The sequence below is a fragment of the Myotis nattereri genome (assembly GCF_964212035.1).
Source record: "Myotis nattereri genome assembly, chromosome: 3".
Taxonomy (NCBI): Eukaryota; Metazoa; Chordata; class Mammalia; order Chiroptera; family Vespertilionidae; genus Myotis; species Myotis nattereri.
In genome coordinates this window covers 65,478,969-65,503,868 of record NC_138077.1, presented here as the reverse complement: position 1 = coordinate 65,503,868, position 24,900 = coordinate 65,478,969, and the positions used below count along the sequence as shown (strand labels likewise).

Sequence of the window (24,900 nt, the reverse complement as noted above, 5' to 3'; positions counted from 1 at the left end):
GCTTCTTGTGAAAATACCTTAGCCGAGGTCACTTTAGATTAGATTTTAGTCTGAAAGTATTCAGTTTAATGGAATAGCAGGCTGGACCTGAAGAAACCCTGGAATCCAGGTGTTTCAGTCAGTGGTGTGAAAAGATGATGTTTCTGGTTTCAACCCGGTTCTGAAAAAGAACCTGTGCCATTTTCTGGGATCTGTTAATGTACACCACTGACCACTATGGATTCAGTGTCCAAGGAGAAAAAGTATTCAGAGGCTTAGAGAAATCTTTGGAGTATTTTGGTCAGGCTAATCATCTTAATTCCTAGTGCTAGAAATGATGCTTTGGTTAGTAATTTCCACAGTCTATGTTTGCTGGGTCACCACAGCTTCTCCTCCTGGGGAGACTTAAGCTGGTTCAGAAATGGCAGCTCTACACAGAGAGCCCTTGGGAATATGAAGATATTCTTTCTCTAAAGCAAGGGCGCATCTGTGTCCCTTTTCTGCCTTCATATGAAGCCTGAGCACCAGGACAGAGATTGCTTTTGAAAGTTTATTCCATGTCATTGTATTTCCTGGGCACCTAAGAGAACAGCCCTTTTCTTCGTGAAAACAGAGAGAGAAAGAGTTGTCGCCATCCCAGCTGGGAAGTTGTGTGTAGCCCCAGAACCCCGGTGGCCTGGTCGGCTCAAGCACTCTCCTCAGGCACTGCAGACTGGAGGCACTGGGTTGCTTTGCTTTTTCTATGGAGTAGGGAGTCTATTGAAATGCTAGTGCGCCCTTCCTTTTGTTTGTCACCAAGTCACATGGTTCTGTCTTCAGTGTCCTATTTTTCTTTTTTTAAATTTCTTTTTCTGGGGGACAAAATTAGCCATTTAAATAAAGTTCTTTTCTAGTGAATAAAGAGGGTTCTTGGAGCCAGAAATCACTCAAAAGAAAGTCTTTGACCCTACCCATGGAAAGGCCCAGAGATTTCTCTAAATACCTCTTGCCAAACTTCCTCGTGTTATGTTGTGATTGGATGTTTTTTGGTTTTGCATTATTGGGTGCTGAATACACTTTGAAATCCTTTTGTCCTCTTCCCTAGGGCTTCCATTACTCAGGACTTCAACTCATTCCTAAATTAAAGAATTCTTTCAGGAGATTTCTTTTAAGAGTCATGTCACAACAGAAAGGGCACTCTCCCATTCTCCTCAACCCCGAGGGCATCTCAGGTTGTGTCTGCTCTTACGTTGCACCTTCGTTGTGTTTCTTTTTGCTGCAGCAGTACACTGGCTGTAGCAGAGGCAGATGGTTTATCTAATACCTTTGCTGTAGACTCACATATCCTTTGCTCCCAGGCCCAGCTCATTAAATAACATCTACAACAACAGAGGAAGGCTCCAGAATGGGCACGTCTAGTGTGAAGCCTGGCCAGATCTATTTCATTGCCCCCTTTTCTAAGGGCAACAGGTGTTAGGAGCACTATGGGAGCCACACTAGGCAGCAACATGAACCTTTATTATGTTCTCTTGGGGATCTGAGGGATTTATAAGGAGCACACCTCATTCTGAACTTCTGTGCTGAGGAAAAACACTGTTTTGGGGCATAGATGGGCACATGCTGCTGGTGTGCTTGTCGGGTGAAAGTACTAGTACATGTTGCTCAAGTCATTAGGACTACGTGAAACAAACCCACCCAGAGGAAACCTTTTCTCCGTTCACATCAGAATGCCCAAACTCTAACTGCTCACAGGCTGGGAACGGGATTTCTTGGTCCTTGTAGAATATTGGGGCGATATGAAATAAAACCTCTATGAGTCCTAAACAAAGCAAATACAGTCATTCTTTCTAATTTCAGGAGCTATCATGACATCCAAGATGCCCAGGAAGAAGGGATGGCCTGCAGCTAGAACATAAGCAGGAAACTATCCACCAGTTTCTCATGGCACAAACAGATTCAGAGCATTGGAAATTTGGGGGAGAGAAAGTCTTATTAAGAGCTAAAGTTTATAACTCAATTAAAATATATAGTAAAAAACATTTTGATATAGTTTTATTTCAGGTTTTTTTTTTTTTGTTTTTTTTTTTTGACCTGGCTTATTTCTCAATCAGATCCAGGTGTTCCAATTACTTCCTTTTTAGGGCCGTATTCTACACATCTGGGGTCTTGGGGATAAAAATATCGGCATTTAATAGGGGGAAATTGTCCACTATGCTGAGATGCTACCAAGTTTTTAGTGCCTGGAAATTTTATTCTTCATAAACTTTATCTAAATGCTTTGGGAAACATTTATTTTTGACATTTTTCTTACCCTTGTTCAGCTGACCCAGTTTTAAAATCATAAATTGCTAAAAAATATTATTTTCCATACCAGTTCTTGTACTCAAACCCATACTTACTCTAAGAGGTGTTAAATCTGGAACATTTGCTTCTGTTTTATCTATTTATTCCCCCCTGGCTACTGAAAAAAATTTTCCTTGCACTTATAGCATCCTAGCATGAAGTTCTAAATGCAAGAAGATTGTTGGATTTGAAGTCACAAAATAAAAGGATTCATGTTCATCCTCTATTCTCAAAGCAAAATATGTTTCCCTATTTCCTAAGATGTTTGTGAATATTTAAAAGTAAAGAGTGATAATCTGGATGCATCTCTATCCTTTTGAAAGAGGTATGACTCGCTTACTTTCTAAAATGCAGGTCAGTTTGGAAAGCAGCCCTTTCAGAGGCTAGAACACGCGGCAATGGCCCCACAGCAAACTCATTGCTCCTCCAGGTTAGATTGTCCCCTCCAGCCCAGCCTCTTCCTCTCTCCAGAGAATAGTCTGTCAGTGACTTTAGGCTGCGAGATGTTTGAAAGGAATAGACACACATGATGACAAGCAGAAAAAGTCTACTGCTATGCAAACCTGGATAGTCCCTGCTGTCCTAATGATAACATCACCTCACCAAAAAATCTTTAGGGATCCTCTGACATTGTTAAAAAAAGACATACTTCCTTTGAAGGAAAGTAATGAATATTAGGTTTTCAAGCCCAACTGGAATTTCCCCCCTACATGTTCTATAACTAAAGGTGGATTCTAACCCAATTGCTTAGCTTTTCACATGGCAAATTAGCATTACGGCAAATGGGTCTCCTTTGAATTTGAGAAGCAGATAGCTAAATCTGTGGTCCATAATGGCATCCAAATTCAACTTTTCTGGAGGTATTATGAATTCTGTCTACTTTGCTAAGGTTTAAATAAATAAGGACACTATTTTAAAAGCTACTGTCAAATAATTGAAAACATTTTAATGGGACTTTTGGCTTTTATTTATAATGTATACTAAGCAATATGTAATTTCCCTCTGGATTAAAAAATCTTTCTTTCTTATTTTGTGGGTTGAATGACTTGTTTTCAAAATATCAAAACAATTTTATGACAGGGTTAGTTAACTAATGCTCCCCCTGTTGGTTTTAAGTGGAAATATGAGAATCTTACACACTGCTATTTTAAAAAGCCAAGTTTTCAAGAGAAAAATGGACTTTTTCTTAGTTAAAATCTGTTCTCTACTAACTTTTAAAACACTTCAATTTGGACACACAGTTCTTGGCAGTACTCCTCTTAGAAATCATGATGGGTGATATGCAACAGTCAATTAACCATCCAAGTCTACATTAAAACGTCTAGCAAAATATTTACTGAATTAAGGACACAGGAACAAATCACACTCACATATACTCCAGCTGCACTAACCCTACTAAACATCACCAAGAACTTATGGAAAAGATCTCATTTAACCAAAAGTCTAAAATATATATGGGTAAAACCAATTTAGTCATTACAGAGCTATTTCCCTTGGAAGACTTCTCCTTTGCTGCACAGTTTTTGAAAATAAGTTGCTAAAAGAAAAATCGGTTAAATGAAAAGTAATTTTGAAACTAAAATAATCTATTTTTTTTCTCTTTCACAATTCTAGTTTGGTGTTTCTGCTTTGTTTAAAGTTTTAATTTTCCCCCTTAAGTGTGTTAAAAATATGCCCAGCAATGCAACCACCTTTGGCATTTTTGTTAGGTTTAAGAATTCCTACAGTTGGGTTGGAATCTCCTCAGGACACTGTCTATAGATAGAAAAATCCCTATTATAATACCTTGATCAGGACCAAAGAGAGAAATCCCAATTAGGAAGAGAGAGTGGCACCTAGGATGATGCAATGGATTGGTGGCCTTTGAATGATGGATATTGGCATCTGGAAAGTGTGTTACTTTCTTGAAAACCTTTCCAAAAAGCAAGAGTTAATAAATCAGATAGAGAACGATCATCTTACTTTGCCCTCTCAACCACAGTGGAAATAGTCGGAAGGTAACATCTTAAAAGAAGAAAGTAATTTTGGCATCAAGGCTTCCTGCTCTGTCACAGGCTCTGCTATCACTGCTCTCTGTAGATGTGAAGGGTGAGGAGCAACTGCAGTTCTGTAGCTCCTCCCCGAGGCTGACCACAAAGGGAAAGAAGCCATTTGTCAAGACCTCTAATCTACTAGTGTTTCATCAAAGAAAACAGTAAAGTCCATGGAAATTCTAGAATCATTCAATCTCAATAAACTTTTAGAGAACCAAGAAATCTGTTTCTGAAAGTTAAAGTCCCTCCCATGAAAAAGAACAGAATTCTAAATGGATCAGTTGGAAAAAAAATCAGTGGAGCAACCTAAGCTTGCTAAAAGTCAAAGAACTACATATCAAAATACAAAGCAGCAGTTCAAATTACAGCAGGGATGGGCGGCCACAGAGGCCCTCATCAACCCAGGCAACACTTACAATAATAAAAATTAAGAAAAATTAAAAAAAAATATGAAGAAAATATCCTTCCTCTCTTTCAAATATAACTTTAATTGCCTTTTATTCTTTCTATCTGGAAGCAGTATCGCTAACCTTAACAGTCTTGACTTACCAAAAAATATATATATGTGTGTGAAATAAAATAAAAGAGAAGGGATTGGTGGCAGTGTATGCAAAACCAAAATGGAAAAAAAATTACTTTTAACAATCTCACTTTTTTTTTAGTTTTTTTTTTACACAAATACTGTTGTAAATATATTAAAAAAATCAGCATTCTATCTGGTAAACGTCACTTTTGCCCCTCTATAAAATTTTGAATTAAAAAAGCCTCAAGAACTTTTTATTATTCCCCCCACCCTCCATTTCTCTTTCTCTTCCACAAGAATATATCCTGACACTTTTTTTTTTGTTTTTTTTTTGCAAAGATTGTTGGAAATAATCCTTCTCTTGTACCTAGAAACATAGGTGCAAACCTCTGATATCTTTGTTTTATCTGCATTCCTGCCTTTCATGAAAGTCCCTCTTGATTGTGCTGAGGCTGTGGCTCAGCAAAGACACTGAATAAATACGATAGCCACTGTTGCTTGATGCTTGTCCAAGTCTTCCTGGCTTCTGCTGAAAGGGGGGGGGGCATGGAGGAGGTGGGCTGGGGTGTGTGGGCCCAAGCGGAATCTGGGGGAGAAGCCTGCCATTCCCCTTTCCCACATCACCAAACCCACTGCCCCTTCCCACCTCCACAGCCCTTTTATGAAATCAGACAACATGGTAGGTGGAAAACAGCAGGGCCTTTCATCTGGGTTTTCAACCAGAAGTGATATTCCACAGTTTTAACTGGTTACTGTGAAGTCCAAGTGGCCAGAATTGTGAAAATGTCCACTGAAACACTGCAAGCGGTGTACTTAAAGACAGTCGGCCTTTTAGATTTCGGTATATATTTTTGTAGTGCTCTTCACAAGTGAAAAAAAAAATTTTTTTTTAAATTTTTTAAAAAAGATTTTTTTTTTGTAAAGAAGGGTTGTATTTAGAGGCCAGTAGCTAGAGATCCAACCAGTGGACCCCTTGAAGCACTACCAGGCCTTAAGGCCACCATCCGAGGGAGGCCGGGAAAACTATTATTCACCCGAGCCTCCGGAAATGTAATGTACCAGCAGGCAAAAAACAGTTCTTCATGTAGTACAAAACGAAACGAAACAAAAACAAAAACAAGAAAGTAAAAATGAAACCAAAACATTTCTTAAATTCTAGTGCCATAGCTTTTTTTTGTTGTTTGTTTTTTGTTGTTTTGTTCATAATAAAGAGAGAAAGATATTACTTATCCGTCAGACACATGCATCCTCATGTGGTCGTTGAACTGCTCGATTTGGTCAAACTTTGCTGGACAGACGGAGCAGACGTAGGTGGTCCCCTCCGTGCAGGCCACCACACCTGGGGGGCCAGCGCGGGCTCCCTGGGCTGTGCCCGTGGGAGGGGTCCCGTTACTGGCACTGTGCAGGGCCACGTGTCGCTCCAGGAGGGTCTTGTGGGAGAACTTCTTTTTGCAGATGTAGCACTCATAGGACTTCTCCCCCCGGTGGAGGCGCATGTGCACATTAAGCGAGCTCTTCTGGGTGAAGCGCTTGTTGCAGATGCTGCACTGGTATGCCCTCACTCCTGTGTGTGTCACCATGTGCTTGATAAGGTAATCCTTTAAGGAGAAGGAGCGCCAACAGATGCTGCATTGGTGGGGCTTCTCACCTGTTGAGGTGGGAACAGACAGCAGGCAGAACAGGGCGAGACATAGCAAGGGAGGGAGAAAGAGACAGAAAAACAAGACAACAAAAAACAAAAACAAAAAAATTAAAAAAATAGTCTGATTCATTAATGGATCCCTCTTGATTGGAAAGATCCAGTCCTTCCTGGCCTCTTGTGTGCTGAGAAACCTTGCTTTAAGGTGATGCCAGGGAAGTCTAGAGTTTCCTGTTTCCCTGTGTCAGAAATGGCTTTCTTGGAAAGCTCTAAGACATTCCCCACTAAAAGTCTTCCAAGGTCATCCTGTGGAGAAAAGGAAGGGCTACTTTAAGGGGGTAATTTTCAGTGTCACCATTAGGGGATTTATATGTGTTTCCCATCAACATTATCAAAAAATATACGAACTAGGAGAGAGGGAAGATCTTTGGAGACATGGGGGTCTCTACAATCTTTGGGAACTAAGCACAGTGATCACGTAGCTCACCTCTCCATTTCCAGTACTCTATTCAGTAAACACGCTCGTGCCTTGATTTTAGGCCTGGCAAACATTGGCCAACATAGGAATAAGTCATTTTAAAGAGCTACACTTTCAAGTTTATCTAGTTTAGATGGAAAGCTTCCTAAAACACAACTTAAGAGTTAATTGGCTCTTCTGTCTTGACTTCACTGAACTGCAGATAGGCCTCATCTGGTGTGGAGGTTGGGTAGGTGGTGAAAAACACGATGCTCTCAAAAGGTCCTGCTTCAATCCAGGCCCCAACATATGGCCCATCACTCTGACAAACCTCCCAATGCCTCTGAGGTACACCGTCCTACTTACCTCACTGTGCTGGTGTTGACATAAAAAAAAAACACCACACATGTGAAATCACTTTGCAGACCACCAAGAGTGGTATGGGAATACTTGCATGGTATTCTTATTACAGCACTACCCTCCCTCTCTCCGCTGCCCATTAAATGTTTCCATATGCTTTTTGTGAACTCTTGGGTCAATTTTAAAAATAGTTCTCCCCTTTACTCTCAGTCTGTTGGCTGGAACTCTTTTCCCTCAGTTTACTGCTTTGGTTTGCTGTTGACTTAAGAAACCAAACTATTGAGCATGTTAAAAACAGTAAGATAAGTATGAGTATTGTCAATGAATGGTCACATGAGGTGTTCTGATCTAAGTAAAGTCCATAGACCTGTGACATCTCTTTGGATAAATAGGGACTTGTTTTTCTTGTTAGTACTGTTCGTTCTCAGCTCTGCTCTTGACAGGTGAGATGAACTACATTATGGTGTTTCCATTGCCCACATCATTTCTGATTGTCCACCTCAAACGAGCCTAAAGACCCCAAAGCCTTTGAAGTTCTTAAAGGTAATATTTCAACATCTGGACAATGCATCAAGGTAGGGAATCTATGTCTTAAATTTGAGTTAACTTCAATTAAAATTTGCACCTCTGTGTTTCCATTTCCCCCCATATGTGTCATAGTAATAATGGCGATGAAAACACTCACCATGTATTGGGTGCTTAATATGTGCCAGACTCAGTGTTGGCGCTTTATGCTCATGATCTGTTTTATGAAAGTTTATCCTACCAGACAGCTTCTTCATTGTGTTTGAAAGCATAAAAAGATATGTTTCAAAGCACACGATTGTAAGAAATGGCTGTTTTGTTCAGGAATTACTCCACAAATTTCTTAATTTCATGGACCTTTGCACTCTTTTTCCTTTACTTATTCACTAACATTTTGGCCTGCTGCCTGCTCTTCTCAACTCTCTTCTGATTGCCTTTCCCATTTTCTTAATGTTGGGACAGAATGATCCATAGGACCACAGGGTTAGAAGAGAAACATTTGTTTCACTTTTAGACTAAAATGAGGGAATTTCAGGAAGCCTCATTCCTAAATGAAGAGTTCTGCCTCAGCATGGTATTTATTTACATAGATACATTTTTTTTTGAAATGAGAGACTCTAGGGGAGAGAGTCATGCCTGTTATTTATAGTTGAAATGTTTCTGTCAGCTGTAAACACGTTTGGAACTCCCGCTGGTCTTGCCTTCCTGGTGCTCTCGGGACACTTTCTAGAGGCCATGACAGGCCAGCCAACTACCTTTAAAACATGTCCACCTGTCACCTTTAATGGGACACATGCCTTCTTAGGTTCCAGATGGTATTTGGCTGCTAGGAAGTTAAAACTCTGTCTATGTTTAAGAGCTCTCACTCTTTGAAACTTTTACCTTCTAGTGCGTTTTTCCTCCAGGCAAGGTCACTGGAGAAGGCTTTTTACTTTCACACCCTTCTCATCTGCCTTTGTTTCTTCACAGATAGCTTTCCCTTCCTAGCACAGATCTGTATGTAGTTTGCATGCACTGAGTGTTGTTTTGGCAGTTAGTTACCTGTGCAATCCCGGGCTTTCCCAGTGTGTTCATCTCTCCGGGTGTGTGTCCCTTCTGAAAGTGAGGAGTGGGACGGAACCTCTGTCACAGTCCTTTGCAGATTTGGTGGCCACCGCGGCCCACCACCCCTGAGGACTCATCAGTGTATGACCTGAGCGCAACCTGCTTAAATCCCTCAGTGCATCCGCAGTCCTGCTTTTTAAATGGGGCAAAGTGTGCTGTTCCCTTCCCTGCCACAGAAAATGGTATCATAGTTAATGAAATGAGGAGACATGTTTGCAAAGTAAGCACTTGGGAGCCCCTTAGAGGAAAGGGACTGTCTTACTAAATGGGGTGTATTTTTAGAGTAGTCGGGTATCCACAAATTTCATTTCTATATGTTTGGATTTGAAACAATATCACTCAGTGGAAATGGTAATATTTTTCCTTTCCATTATTTTCCTGCATGTTACTTATAGCAATCACACAGGCGCTTTCAGCATTGTATATGGCAGGGACATGGTCTGCTGGCTGCTGCTTTGGGTGGAGAATTGAAGTTAAGATGAGTGGTGGTGGATGGTTTTCCAGGCCAGAAATGGCAAGTCCGATTTGTTAGATTCAAAGCAAAAACAAAACAAAACAAAAAACCTAAAACACCACACCATGAAGTACAAAACAGACACTAGAATTATAATGTGAGGGGGAAGCTCACATAAGCCCCTTAGCTTTAAAAAGATCCACTTTGAGGCTAATCAGATGTAGGAGTCAGATATGAATTCAATTTCCTTGGCTGGTGACTTGGGCATGTTACTTAACCTCTCTAAGCCTCAGTTTCCTTATCTGTAACTTGAGAATAATACAGTAAGTACCTGTCTTGTGAAGGTATTTTGAAAATTAAAGAGATAAGGCACTTAGCATAGAGTATGTGACCATTTTAAGGAAAATACAAATGTTCCTTTTGGCACAAAGGAACTGATGATAAATGAACCCAGTGGAGAAACGGACTGGGTGGTGTGGGGAAGCCAACTCAGGATTTGGAAAACAATGTGTCAGATAGTCAACACTGCACTACGTAATTCAGAGTTAAAGGTATATAGACTATTCTCAGTTACCTATGCTCATGGAGAGAAGTGGTGCCATGAATAAAATGTCAGCAATTAGCACAGACAGAGGATTTCTTATCAAGCAACAACTGAGCTCTGGGGATGGAGAAACCAGACAGCAAGCAGAGGAATCGAGGTTGGGGGGGCGGGAGGCAGGGTGGGCAGTGTCCTTTACTAGTCTTTACTATTCCAACGATGGGAGGGTGAACACATAACTTTTCTTTCTTTTTTGATGCATGTTCTCTAAAGATCCACTTTTCAGCTCCTTCTCATGCACCAGCACTGACACTTACTTTACCACCACTGGGGGGGAGGGGCGGGGGAAGGGAGTGAAGAGAGAGAGAGAGAGAGAGAGAGAGAGAGAGAGAGAGAGAGAGAGAGGAAGAAAGACACTGTTAGGTTAATAGATGCAGAGAGTCTGTCCAAAGTTCAAGTAAAAGGTATTCTAATGGGCTCAGCCACCCCAATTCTGAAGTGACCTCTATATTGGGGGCTCAACAAGAACCCATTTATTTTGCTAATTCTTTCTCATTCTAACTAGGCTTTTCCTGGGCTGCAGAAAGGAAAGTGAATACTTTTCTGAGCACTGTCCCCACCTATCTCTCTCATGCTCTAGGCTTCCCCATCATCTTCTCTGGCAACTCCTCAGATAAGCACCGTGAGGGGTCAGAAGACCAAATCTGGGTGCATGGAGAGAGAGCGGGCATCAGGGAAGGTGGCTATGGGCAAGGAAAGCAGAGGGGTCCCTGAAATTACAGGTCCTCTGAATGGGGAACGTCAAGATTGGAGCAGAAAATGGGAAAGGTTCAGTGACAACATGGAAAGGTGCTCAGAGGGAATCAGCCCTCACTGACTGCAGAGTCGGCTCTCTACTGAGAAGTGCAGTTGGTGATGGGCCTACACACCTGAGGTGTAAACTGCCTGCCAGCCTTTCTCTCTAGTTCCGGGGTGCAACCCAGTGCCAGCTTGGTCTACGAAACTCTGCTGGGGGAGGGGCATTGCCTCCTGGGGACACACTGCATTCACAAAACATCAGTGGCTTTAATAATAACTAAAATATTTTGGTGTTAAGCAGAATTTTGAAGATCTCAGGGAATTTCACCCATATTACTTGACTTTTCTTACAACTTTAGGAGTGGGCTAGATATTAACCTCCCCAGAAGATGGTATCTCCATTAGAGAGGTATAGTAACATCCTGAAGGTCACTCAACAAGTCAGTAATAGCTGAGAGTATGATCCCAGCCAGCCCAGGCAATTTCCTGCTCTTTGGATTCTGCTGCAAAATGTATGATGCTGCTATAATACATAACATAGATGTTCCTAAATGGTTTGATAACTTACATCATTTATAGTTAAGTGCTTTTACATAAATTATGTTATTTGGTTCTCAGAGCAACTATGTAAAGTAACTACTATTAAGATCTGTATCTTATGTGACAGAAATCTGAGGCTCAGATTGATGATGGAATTTCCCTCAAGTCACTCAGTCAAAAAGTGGTAAAACTAGCGCTTTCTTACTTCAAACTTTATACTCATTCATTATTCCACAGCTTGATATAATTAAAAACCCAACCTCTGTTTGAGAATTATCATTTTGTTATTTTGATTTCACTATTCTTATTCTATTGATGACATTGTTATGTTACTATCCTTGTTATATCTATTTATATCAAGTTCATGCTGAAATTGCTGAGCTTCTTAAAGTAAAAAGATTATCATCTGTGCAGAGGACACTAATGGGCTAAAAACCACTGAATGGGCTATTGATAAAATAATTCTGAAAAAGACCCAAACATCTACCATTTGTTGGTGAAGAAAACATAAGTGGGAACACAGACACAATATATTCCCTAGCAGATAAAAATGAAAAAGGAAAAAAGAAAAAGAAATTCAAGCCTTGCTGAGAAAATAATGTATTTATGTATACATTCCTTAAATTAAATTCTTCTGGACATTTCTGAACATTCACTCACTTACTCAACAAATATTTTTTAAGCAACTACATATGCTAACCTATATTAATCATAGATTTTAAAGTGAAAAGTCTTAAGGTTAGGTTTTAAAATAAAGTTCTACCTGGATAGCATTGCCAGATAAAATACATGACACCCAGTAAAAGCTGAATTTCTGATAAACAATGATTTTTTAGTCTGTCACAAATATTGTATGAGACATACTTAGACTAAAAAATACTGTTTATCCAAAATTCAAATTTCACTGGGTATCTGCATTTTTTGTTGTTGCTGAGTTTGATAACCCTAGACCTGGTAGTACATAAATATCTTGAATGACATCTTGGTCAGCCTTATTATATGTGCAATTTGTTACATAGAGCAGTAAGAACAAAAAGAACATGATACATGAAACATGTTCACATCCACAAAGAGAACAATATATAAATGAGCAAAGCATTTTTGCATTATTTCTATGGAGGTATGTAACAGAGTAAGTAAACTACTCTAGAAATAGACCACTTTTCCTTTCGGAAGTGATTTAGACATCATCAGAGAAGAATTTAATTCATTCATTGATCAATATTTGTTGAATGTTTATTGTCTACTAGAGGCCTGATGCATGAAATTCATGCAGGAGTAGGCCCTCCTTCCCTTGGTTGCCAGCACGGGCTTCCCTCTGGCACCTGGGACCCAGGCTTCCCTAGCAACCCTGGCCTCCTCTGGAAGGACGTCTGGGCTAATTAGCATATTACACTTTTATTATTATAGACTAGAGGCCCGGTGCACAAAAATTTGTGCACTCGGGGGGGAGGGGGGGTTCCTCAGCCCGGCCTGTGCCCTCTTGCAGTCTGGGACCCCTTGGGAGATAACGACCTGCTGGCTTAGGCCTGCTCCCGGGTGGCAGAGGGCAGGCCCAATCCCTAGGTGCAGCCCCTGGTTGGGCTCAGAGCAGGGCCAATTGGGGAGTTGGGGTGCCGCCCCCTGTCATACACAGAGCAGGGCGGATTGGGAGGTTGCGATGCCACCCTCAGTCACGCTCAGGGTAGGGCCGATTGGGGGGTTGGGGCACCGCCCAGTCACACTCAAGGCAGAGTCGATGGGGAGGTTGTGGCGCCACCCCATCGCGCACAGAGCAGGGCCAATCAAGGGGTTGGGGAGCTCCCCTCCGTCACACACAGAGCAGGGCCCATCAGGGGGTTGAGGAGCTCCCCCCTGTCACGCACAGAGTAGGGCAAATAGGGGAGTTGGCACACCGCCCCCTGTCACACACAGAGCAGGGCGGATCAGGGGGTTGGGGCGCCGCCACTGGCACACTCAGGGCAGGGCCGATGGGGAGGTTATGGCTCTACCCCATCACACACAGAGCAGGGCCCGTGGGGGGGGGGTTGGGGCACTGCCCTCTATCACCCACAGAGCAGGGCCGATCAGGGGGTTGGGGCGCCTTCCCTGTCACGAACAGAGCAGGGCCGATAGGGAGGTTGTGGCCCTGCCACCTGTCACACACAGAGCCGCAGGGCGATCAGGGGGTTTGGGCGCTGCACCCTGTCACACTGATCCCGGTGCCGGGAGGCCTCTCAGCTCCGCCGATCCCAGTGCTGGGAGGCATATTACCCTTTTACTATATAGAATAGAGGCCTGGTGCACGGGTGGGGGCAGGCTGGTTTGCCCTGAAGGGTGTCCTGGATCAGGGTGGGGGTCCCCACTGGGGTGCCTGGCCAGCCTGGATGATGGGCTGATGGCTGTTTGCAGCTGGTCACACCCTTCAGGGTGGGGGTCCCCACTGGGGTGCCTGGCCAGTCTGGGTGAGGGGCTGAGGGCTGTTTTCAGGCTGGGACTGAAGCTCCCAACTGCTCCTTTTTTTCTTTTTCTTTTTTTATTCTGGGCCAGCTTTAGCTCTGAGACTCCAGCTCTTAGGCCTCCACTCCTGAAAGCAGGTATCTGGTTTGTTTCAGTTCCCGAAACTCTGTATCAACTCCAGCTCTGAGATCCCAGCCGGCTGAAAGCTGGTTTCTAGGGTTTTGTTTAGCGTCTATATTTGTTACAATGTTTGAAACTGCCTGCAGCAGCCGGCGGGGAATGTTGGAGTCCTCCGTCACTGAAGCAAGCAAGTCTCATGTTAGTTTCAAGCTGCCTGGCTGCCGGCCGCCATCTTGGCTGACAGTTAATTTGCATATTGCCCTGATTAGCCAATGGGAAGGGTAGTGGTTGTACACCAATTACCATGTTTCTCTTTTATTAGTGTAGATAAGGTATTATGCTGAGTATATTTGAAGTATAAGATATATATATATGTATATATATATATATATATATATATATCTTTATCTTTTACAAATATATAATTATATATAAAGTTGTTTATGTTCTCACAGAGTTTGCATTCTAATGGGAAGGTGTAAAGACACCCACATAATGGAAAATTGGTCAGCCTGTTACATGACAGAAGGAGTACTTGTGCCACGGTGCTGGCAGTTTGAGAAACTTAGCTTACCTCTTATATGAGAGATACTTGCTTCCATAATGAAGTCAAGCTGCTATCCATAACTCCATGTTACTTTTTCCAAACACATGGATTCTTACGAGTGGTATTTTAGAGAACAATGCTGTGTAACAAAAGCATCCAGATGCCATCCTCCTGATCACCTATAGACCATCTAGGGAAGTGATTCTGAACTTGTGAAGCAGGGCTCATTAAAACATATTCTGGGCCCCATTCCCAGAAGTTCTGATGCAGATCTGGGTTGGACTGGAGAACTTGCATGCAGCTGGCATGGGCTCACACTTCCAGAACCAAAGTTATCCTTGAATTTTCCCTGTTGCTTGCCTTCCAATCCACACTGACACCTCCATGTCCCCAGTCTTTCCCTCTCATCCCCATTCCTCTGATTTTTGTTTTTTCTCTTGGGAAGAAGCATAGAGGAGTCCTGCTTTATTCCACGGGAGGATGTTTTGTGTTATCTTTGTTTTTTTCTCTGATTACCCTAACTCTTGGTGCCCTTCCTCACACATTTTATAAAGATGCCTTAAAGTGAATTGAGAAACTCCTAGAAGAGATGAAGTCCTACTATAGTTTGTTTGGCAGAAGAAAGAGCAATTAGATGAGAGATTTTCTTTTATTCTTAAAATTATCCTTAAGAAATCAGAGAAAAAATGTTCATTTTATGAAGGCAGTTCAAGGGAAACCTAAGGAGTATCACATTGCCTCAATACTTGAATTCCATGGAGGAAGGAAACATGTTGAGAGCTTATTATTCAGAGGTTGGATACAGTCAAAGAAACTTAAGGTCTCCTGGGAGGAGGGGATAAAGTAATAATGATGATAATCTTTTTTAACATTAAGTAGTACTTTACCTTTCATGAAAAGCTCTCCCATGCATCATACCTTTACAGCTACTCAAATGGCAGGCAAATTATTATTTCCATTTTAAACTCAAAGAAACTGAGGGTTATGAAATTAAGTGGCTTGCATAAGGCCACAATTAGAGGAACCAAATTCAACCCAAATAATCTAATTCCAGTACAATCATCTTTCACTTATGTCCTCACTTTATGTTTTAGTGTTATAATCATTTTGGAATATGTTTTATAACCAGGACTTCCTTGGTTCTCTAAGGTAGAGCTTTACTCCAAAGTAAATACCATAGACTATTTATTTGTCTCAAACACTTCCTTTCAATGAATATGTGGATCATTAACATACAGCTACACAGAATTTTACTTGGAATCCAATTTCAAAATTGATTTTCTGCAGTTGTTGAAAGTAAGTATCATTTACACTAAACCTTGGAGCTACTGAAATGCAAAGCCAGTTACCATGCATAGCAGTTGTGATGCCAAGGACCCACATTTCTTTTCGTTGAGCTCTTAATACTCTTTAATACTCGTTAATACTCTTTATTGGCAGGATTCTTTTCATTAGACTACAGGTAAGAACACAAAATCCATTCCTACTCTTCCAGGTATCCCCAGTACTTCCTAGAGTCTTTCAAGACCAACATTTGGACTTTTGCTCTAAATTTTTACTATATCTACTGGGCTTCTGTGAAGTTGAGAGGCCCCACTTTTGTGATGTTTTCCCAAGAAATTTAAGAGAACTTTGTTTTAAAATGTGGGCCACAGGGAATCCAGGTCCTGCATTACTTCCACAGATCAGGCTGTCTTGCCTTTTGAAAATCTCGACCACTTATTCTTAAACTTTGTTAGTTAGATTATGGTCTCTTCAGTGAGACAAAGTCTGGATAGATAGATGGTCCTTCCGAACTGACATGCCAAATAATTCTGGGATGAAAGAGAAGAGTGTTTCTTTTAAATGAGGTGCTAGAGTGATATTGAACATTATTAATTGTTCTCAGATGTCGCCAAGCTATACACACCAATACAAACACCTTCATAATTTACTGAGGACTCTCATAGTTTACTACATATCCAAAGGCTACACTTTAAGCATTACTTAGATTTATAAAATGCTTTTACTTATAGCTTTTGAACCTATGATGCATAAATGTGCAAACCCATTGCTGGTTTTCTTATGGGCAAATCTAATTATTTGGATTAACCACGGAATTCTCTGGTGAATCCATTGGATAAATGTTTATGCACCAAAAAGACAATTTCTGGTAATACACTGAAAATTTTATGTTGCAAATTTAAAGCCTTATTTCAATATCTTATCTACTAGAATGTGTGAATTTCATCTCTGCTAGGTCTACTGGAAGAGATGCACAGGAGAATAGAAATGTTTTTTCAAGACCAGCAAAGTTAAGTTTGGCTAAGAAGAAACTTCCACAAATGGTTTCTTTTTGCCCTTAATCCTTAGTTTTATGGTTTATAAGACAGCTATTTAGAGAAGGAAAGAACATAAACTATGTGAGAGTACTCTGTAAACCATAAATTGCCACATAAATAAAAATATTACTATTTGGTTAATTTACCAAATAATGATGATACCCATACCACATGAAAACTTTCCTTGGTTGATCTCAGGTTATAAGCGCATTCACATTTACCCCAAGTAAACATCATGACTCACCGCTACCTGATTTTCTTCCTAAATTCAGCAGTGCATCAGTATGTTCTTTAAGAGGTGTGAAAACTGTCACCTTTAGAAACAACTCATTTGCATAAAGGTACGTACATGACGTCCTGACTTAAGTTGAACTGCAAAGAAGGAAAAGTTCACCTTAATGTTCTAGTGTAGCTGCTCCCTTCCTTGTTGTGCACCTTGTCTCAGAGTCTGTTGCTCTGGCTATTCTTGCTAGCTGATCTGAGAAACAAGGTTGCTTTGAGGAGCTAATTTGATTTCATGTACTGTATCTAATTCAACGTGTAACTTTCCCCTGGCAACGTATTTGTATTTAACAGGGATATTCTGGAAACAGAGGTTTACCAGAAGAGTGACTCTCATAATCAGAATTTCAAAAATAGTGATCATTGTTGGAAAAGGTATTTTTTAGGAATAAGAGACTCTATGAGAAATCTCATCACATATGTAGTCCCTAATATGAAAGATATTCGTGGTTCTTGCTTCTATGTCTGTCCCATTATGGAGCTAGGAAAGAGCACTAGCTGGGAGGCCATATCTTAGCTCTAGAACAGTGGTTCTCAACCTTCCTAATGCCGCGACCCTTTAATACAGTTCCTCATGTTGTGGTGACCCCCAATTTCATTGTTACAAATTGAACATAATTAAAGCATAGTGATTAATCACAAAAACAATATGTAATTATATATGTGTTTTCCGATGGTCTTAGGCGACCGCTGTGAAAGGGTCGTTCAAAGGGGTCATGACCCAAGTTGAGAACCGCTGCTCTAGAATCAGAATCCAGGGAATAAATACCATCTTGTCCAACTACTCATCTGATGATTGAATCGCTTCTACAACATCCTTAGAAAATGATCATCCATTCTCTCCTTGAACACCTCTAATTATAGGAACTCACTCCCTCTGGAGGCTGTCTATCCCATCTTAGAGCGGCTCTGTCAACAGTCATTTTATTTTGTGGAAAGAATCTCCTTATTGTTTCCAGTCATTGGTCCAGTTCTACCTTTGGCCCCAAACAAAACAAGCGTACTCTTTCTTCCCTCCCATACATAAACTTAATAGTGCTAACAACAGCTATCACAGAGTGCTTATGTGTTAGGAATTATTTTTAATAACTTCATTACAGATTAATTCATTTAACCCTAAAAACAGCACTAAATTAAAGATCTATCACTACTGTTGCCATTATATTGACAAGAACACTGGAGTATAGAAAGGTTAAGTAATTTTCCCAGGGTGACAAAGTTCAGTAGATAGTAAATCTAAATTCAAACCGAATCAATCTGGCTCCAGAGCTCCAGCTTAACTACTACATTATGCTGTCCCTGAAGCTGGACTGAGGATGGCTTATATGATGCTCCGTGTCTTCTTTTCTGCAGTCTGAGCATCCCAGGCCCTTCAACTGTGATTCATATGCTAAGGCTTTGCGTCCCTAGTCACACTCCTCTGAATTAGTCTACTGTCCTTTTAAAAGGTTGTACCCAGAACAGACTGTGGTCTCTAGATGTTGAAATGGAGAATAAGCAATAGAAAATAGAGTGAGTCTATCACTCCTCTTCATTTCAGGGACCACAAATGCAGCTTAAGCTTGCATCAACCTTGCTGTGGCCTCTTTGAGCTAATGGTTCATATAGAACTTACTGCAGACTAAAACCCTCATTCCTGCTCTACCTAATGACTTTTGTCTGTAAAATGAGGTTACTGTAGTGTAGGATCTCCAAAGACTTTTCCAGTTACAAGCATCTTGAGTCAAAGGTCAATGTATTTAAAGGATGTTGTGCCTGTAAATTCTTTATCAGGCTTTTCCCCATTTGGCCTTTCTCCGAAAGGGTTTCTGTGAGTTTGTCTTTTGGTGGCAGGATGCTTTGTTTCTATGATGGGGGCACAGTTGGGACTTCTAAAGGATGGCTTATAGTGGCGTCTCCTTAAAAATCTGAAATGTGACTCCAAACCTTCCCTTCTACCTGCTGTCCTGCCCCTCCCTTCCCACTGTCCCCTCACACCCACCCACTGCCAGATTTCCGGGGGCTTGCACTCACCTGTGTGGACAAACATGTGCTTGACGTAGTTCTGTTTGGCGGTGAAAGTCTTGTTGCAGAGAGTGCACTCGTAAGGCTTTTTTTCGCCCTGCCCACTGGCTGTGCTGTGGCCTGCAGATGGGGCCAGGGGCTGTGGCGCTGGCAGCTGTGCAGTAAAGGTGGACAGGCCGGGCTGGGACACTGTCACAAACTGGGTCTGCTGACCTGTCAAGGGTTGTGGCAGGCTGAAGAGGAAAGGCTTGGGGCCGCTGCCTGCGGGCTGGGTAGTGAAGAGGGCCGGCAGGTAGGTGTTGCCGGCTGTGCCAATGACCTGTGTGTTGCTGGTCAAGGTCAGAGGCATCCTCAAGTTGCTGGTGAGGGTTTCTGTCTGGCGTAAGTAGAGCTGGGTACCTGGCAATGGCTGCCCGATGGACGTGTTGACCGAAGGCTGCTGCAGGACGCTCTTGTCAGAGCTGTTGCTGACAGTGATGACCGTATTGTCCATCTCCGCCTCATTGCTTCTTTCTGGAGAGGAGGCGCCTGTCTCTAGCTGGTGTGTCTGCGCACCGCCCTCTGCAGCGGTTTCCGAAGCCTGCTCCGGTTGGGCGGGCTCAGCCTGGCCATCCCGCGCCACCCCAGGCCCGAACTGCTGCTCCACGGAGTCGGGCTCGGTGCCTATGGAGGAGCTGACGCCCGAGTCGAAGCTTTCACCCTTGGGCTCACTCTCGGTGCCCTCGGCCTGGTCGGTGTCTTCTGTGCACTCCTCGGACTCATTGCGCTCCAGGATCTGCACCCTTTGCTGCCCGTAGTAGTCGTAATCGTCCTCCATCTCCTGCTTGATGTGGATATTGCCGACCAGGGTCTGGATGCGCACGGGCCGAGGCTGCTTGCGGCAGTGCGTGGTCTCGGGGGTGGTGGACAGGTAGCGCTCCATCTGCTGCGAGCGCTCATGGATGCGCGTGATCCAGCTGGGGTCTTCCATGTGGTGGTCGCGGGGCAGGCCGAGCGCGGTCTCGTGGTGGCTGACCACCGCGCCGCTGTAGAAGGAGCGCTCGCCGCTGCCGTTCTGCATGGAGCACGCGTAGAGCGCGGAGTAGATCCTGTCCACGCTGTGCTGGGAATGGCTCTGCAGGTAGCCAGACTCCGTGTCGCTGCTCTGACCCGATGTGCCTGACTCAGGCGTGCCGCGCGGGGTGTCCTGGCCTGAGTCCTGGATCCCCGGGAACACATCGCCCACATTCTGGGACACGATGCGCGTGCACTCATCGATGACTGTTTTGATCTGCAGGATGCTGGCGGCCGTCAGGATCTGCAGGGCTTCTGACTGCGAGACGCGCAGCACACCGCTGTACATGAAGTCAATGAGCTTTTGCACGGACTGCACCGACACCACGGACGGGATCTCGATGTCGCTGTAGCCCAGCAGCAGCTTGTCCTGGAAGAAGGGGCTGCCGGCGGCCAGCACGCAGCGGTGTGCGCGCAGCATGCTCCCGTGGATGCGCACCGTCACGTCACAGAAGTGGCCACGGTTGCGCTGCTCGTTGAGGGTCTCGAGCACGGAATTGCTGAAGTTGTGAAGGTTGATGCTGTGAATGCGCTCGGTCATCCCCTTGCAACTGATGTCACCTGCACGGCAAGGCAGACAAAAAACAGAGCGTGGGTCAGAGCTAGCTGCTCAGGAGGGAAATGCTCATGGCTCCTAGAAGCACCCCCTTGGCAGACACAAAAGGGCTCTGTGGGAGATAGACAGGATTTGCACAGAGGTCACGCTTCAGGTATGATGTCCTATGGGAAGATGTCCTTGAATTGTGCCCCAACAGTGTCCCAGCTATTTTGGGGTATTGAATCAAACTAAGAACTGGACGACTTATTCTCAAGGAACAGTACGACGTTGGACAGTCCTAAGTCCATGCCCTTTGGGAAAGCTTATATTTTCCCCAACTTATCAAAGTTCCTTATTTTATTCATAAACTACAATAATACTCATAGTAAAAAATAAATGTCCTTGCTGTTAATTTATGTGGCATATTCCCCAAACCCACACCATGTATACAAAGATTCTTGGAAAAGTCAACCCAGACTAAGATGTTCACCCAACAGCTGCTACCACATTTTCCAAGAGAGGGATGAGTTATAGAATGCAACCTGCCAGCTGCAGGGGCATTTGCTTTCTGTATCCACAGAACATTCTACCGATGACATTTTTCTTGTCATCTCTGACAGTCAGAACTTTCTAGGGTGGCTGTATACCATGTGACGGTTTTCTGAATTTTTGGAGGCTTAATGAGGAAGGAATGTTGAAAAGGTCAGAGATGGCAACATTGATCTGGGAGATTGGCATACTGATCATATTTACATTCCAACTGGGCACCGTGAGAGTGAAAGGAACACTGTTAATAAGTTGGGACAGCAGGACTAAACCAGGAGTGGGATGTCTGAACACCCTAGGTAACTGGGTGCTCCATGTACTTGCTAGAGGGAAATACCAAACACTCTTGGTCGGAAGGCAACGGTCAGCTCTGCAGAGGCAGTGGACAGCCTGACTCATCACCACCTTTATGCCCCGGGCTGTGCAGGTGAGGAATAATGTTAGTGACATTTGCATCACAGATTGAGAAAGAAAACAGGTGGCTATAACAATCAGTCTTAGGGCTTCCTTCTTTTTCTATCTCACCTCTCAAATGGCTCTAAAGAATCCCTCTCTCCAAACCACTCTTCAGTCAGATTCCCCATTCTTGCTTCCTGACTGAATAGACAGCTTGAGAGAGGGAGACCATGTAGGTGGGCTTTCAAAACCAGGTGGTGCAAGTACTACTGACTGTAGGCCTGTGACCCAGCTCCCTGTGTCTTGTTGAACAGAACCTCAGAGGTAATAGCCTGCAGACAGCTCCTTGGGGTCTTTCCCCTCTGCCTTAGGAGAGGACTTGCACAGGGAAGTCTGAGCTCAGCTAGAAGTTCTATGTTGCTTTACTCAATCTCCTCACTTTGTTCTTGCTTAGTCGTGGGACCACATCTTTTTATATAGCCATTCATTTCTTTGGTTCCCATTTTTACATTTAGTCAGCTTCACATATATCCACTTAATGTAATAAATGCCTACAGGCTCTTTGTTCACTCTCAGTGACATGACTTGCACAAGTTTTTACAGAAGAGAATTGCTTTTTGTTTCAACTTCCTAAAGTTCCTTCCTAAAACAGTTCATTAGGATACTGTTATTTTTTTCACTCACGTAAAACAAATTTTCTTTGCCAGATTAAAGAATCATGGTGAATCCTCTATAATAGTGTTAATACAAAATATGGCCCCAGAGGGAGGCCCCAATAACCCAGGAAGGAATATTAAGGAGAAAAATCAGCAGACCAAACTCCATGCTCTTTCTGAGACCCCCCCCCGCCCCATGCATTTGTATCATGATAATAATAAGAGCAAACTTTTATTTACTTTTTTTTTTTTAACCAGTAGAGCTTACCTTGTGTCAAATCCTATCTACTGGTCTAACTACTATATGTATATTATTTTATTTAATCTTCAGAACAACCCTATGATGTAGGTAATATTATTAGTTCCATTTTTCAGATGATGAAAGCAGGCCAGAGAAATTAAGAAATTTGCTCAACTGGTGCTAAACCATTTGTAGAAGACCTGCTTCTGGGTCAGGGTTTTGTATGTAGCAGAGCAGCTCCCTTGCTGCGATCTATTGAAAGTCAGCCCTTGACACAAGGGTTTGTAAAAATGAACAAAACAGAAAAAATAGAAATTTGCTCAAGGTCAAACAGGCAGTTGATGGTAGAGCTGGATTTGAGTCCAGGCAGTCTGGTTCTAGAGTTCATACTCTTATCTCCTTAACTATTTTTGCATGCTTTGCCCCTGAATGAAGTCTGGTCCTTTGATATCCACTGCTGCTGTCAAGCTGTGTGAAAAGGTTTGTCTAGCATGCCCTCCAGCTACTTCTATACATGTCCATGAATTAGCATGGCATTCATCTTTGTTGAAATCTTGGGACTCCAACAGAGCCTCAGTTATCTAATAAAGAACATATATTTAAGTTTATAAATGGAAAAATGCAAGAAGTGAAACAACTTGTCTTGGCACTACATGTAGAGTTTTCTAAATACAATGTTAACATCACCAAGGTCTCTTTCATTTAAGTAAAACCATAACCACTAAAACTAGTTGAGTCTCTGATAAAATCACTGTCTCTGAGGGAAGTATCGAACAGCTCCCAGTAGAATGCAACAGTTAGCTACATGGAGGCTGTGGGCAGCCTGGCCCATTGCTATATTAAAAACTTGAATTGCCCAAAGATCGAGGGCTGTCCTAGTTCTCAGTACAAAGAAGAAGAAGCAGACACTGAAAGGGATGAAGAAGGTTACGTTAGAGATGGAAATGGTTAACAGCAAAAACTATCATTATATCACACACACTCACACACACACACACACACACACACAGAGTCGCATGAGGAAAATTCAAACTGCTTGTTTGGCTTTAGTCGTTGAGTCTATCTAAACAATCAGGTAACACTGTAGAGGTGATCACACACATACAATATCTGTTAAATGGTCTGAGTTCTGATTATTGCAATAATGGTGTCACCAACTTCATTAAAAACCACAGAGACAAACTCAAACCTGCACTCATATACAACCTGACAAGCCTCTTTGGGTTTTTACAGAAAACCTTTCCAAATATCTCTTGAGTGCACAGTCCTGCATGGCAGTGAGCAGCCATGAAGGGCTGAGTGGGTTTGCTGAAATGGGAACAGATGCGATGGGGGACCCTGCCTCTCCATTCAAGCGCGTCTCGTTCCTTCAGCACACAATGCTGAAGCAATTCCTTTCCCAGGCTTTCTTTTATTTTCTAACATTAGTACAGTGGGAAAAAGTTTCGGCCACAGCAAAGCAATGTCCAGGCTTTTGTGAAATGTCCTTTTCATCCAATGGGCAAAATAATGTATAGATTCTAATGGAATAAATCTGAAATACTCTACTGTAGAAGATTTGTCCCCATTGAAAACAAATCTTGATTAGATGATTATTCAGGGACTGTATAGGGAGGAATGGTGTGAAAATGCTGACTCCATTCTTTCCTAGATTGGCACTGAATAGGCATTTGGGCTATTCAAAAAAAAAAAAAAAAAAGAAAAGAAAAGAAAAAGAAAAAAGAAAAAAAAAATCTCTCACTCTACAAAACCATACAACTTTACAAAGATGATGCGTAGTTGGGAAGGCCACCCCACCTAAAACCCCCACAGTGGTATGGACACAGAAATGATGGCAGTGAAAAAAAGTGAATAAAAATAGTTCTTGAGTGTTTTAAAATACTAACCTGTCTCCTTTTCACTGGAGTACGCATACAGAGGCAGCCCGTGATGGCATTCACTAGAAACATGCGAGGAATTCTACTCTGAAAGTGATCATGCATTCTAAGTTACCATGTTCCTTGGGTGAGCACAGTATGGATGGGGCTGAAACAGGAGTGAGCACAAAAGGAAACGCCTGCTTGTGCTGAAATAGGTGACAGAGGGCCCAGCTCTCTGTTTTGTAGGAACCCAGCTGCTCTGTCCCTTAAGCTGCGGGGGTCCTGGATAGGACTTAGCATGAGAATAAAAAGCAGCCAGTGCACAAGGGAAAATGAACAAGAAAGGAAACAGCAGGCAATACACTCTCTTTTAATTAGGTGTGAAATCCAGTGCTTCCTCCATCCGGATATGTAAAATGAGAATAGTGCCAGAGATGCTGTAGAGGGAGATGGGAATTTGAAGTCTCTGTGACTTGGGAGGAAACACCAGCCCTCAAATTAAAACCAATAGGAATTTCGGTTAACAGCCCTAAGTCCAAAGGGCCAAAAAGCCCTTGAGCTTTCAATCTGGGCCACCAGGTTCACGTGAGGAAAGTGGGTCAGTACATGAAATAGGGCCAGGG

General features: G+C 42.6%; 1 protein-coding gene across 15 annotated transcripts in view; it reads right to left on the bottom strand.

The window, feature by feature from the left end:
• Positions 1 to 5,006: 5,006 nt before the first annotated feature.
• Positions 5,007 to 24,900, bottom strand: part of ZBTB20 (zinc finger and BTB domain containing 20) — an 874,980-nt gene continuing 855,086 nt past the window's right edge. For 14 of the 15 annotated variants that reach the window (XM_081085637.1, XM_081085638.1, XM_081085644.1 and 11 more), the window contains 2 exons: positions 18,998 to 20,602; positions 5,007 to 6,505 (listed from right to left, as the gene is read on the bottom strand). In XM_081085637.1, coding sequence (XP_080941763.1) covers positions 6,084 to 6,505; positions 18,998 to 20,602 — 2,027 coding nt within the window. In that variant the 3' untranslated portion in view covers positions 5,007 to 6,083. Of the gene's footprint in view, positions 6,506 to 10,192; positions 10,265 to 18,997; positions 20,603 to 24,900 lie in introns of those variants that run through there. The other variant, XM_081085643.1, reaches the window with a different exon arrangement.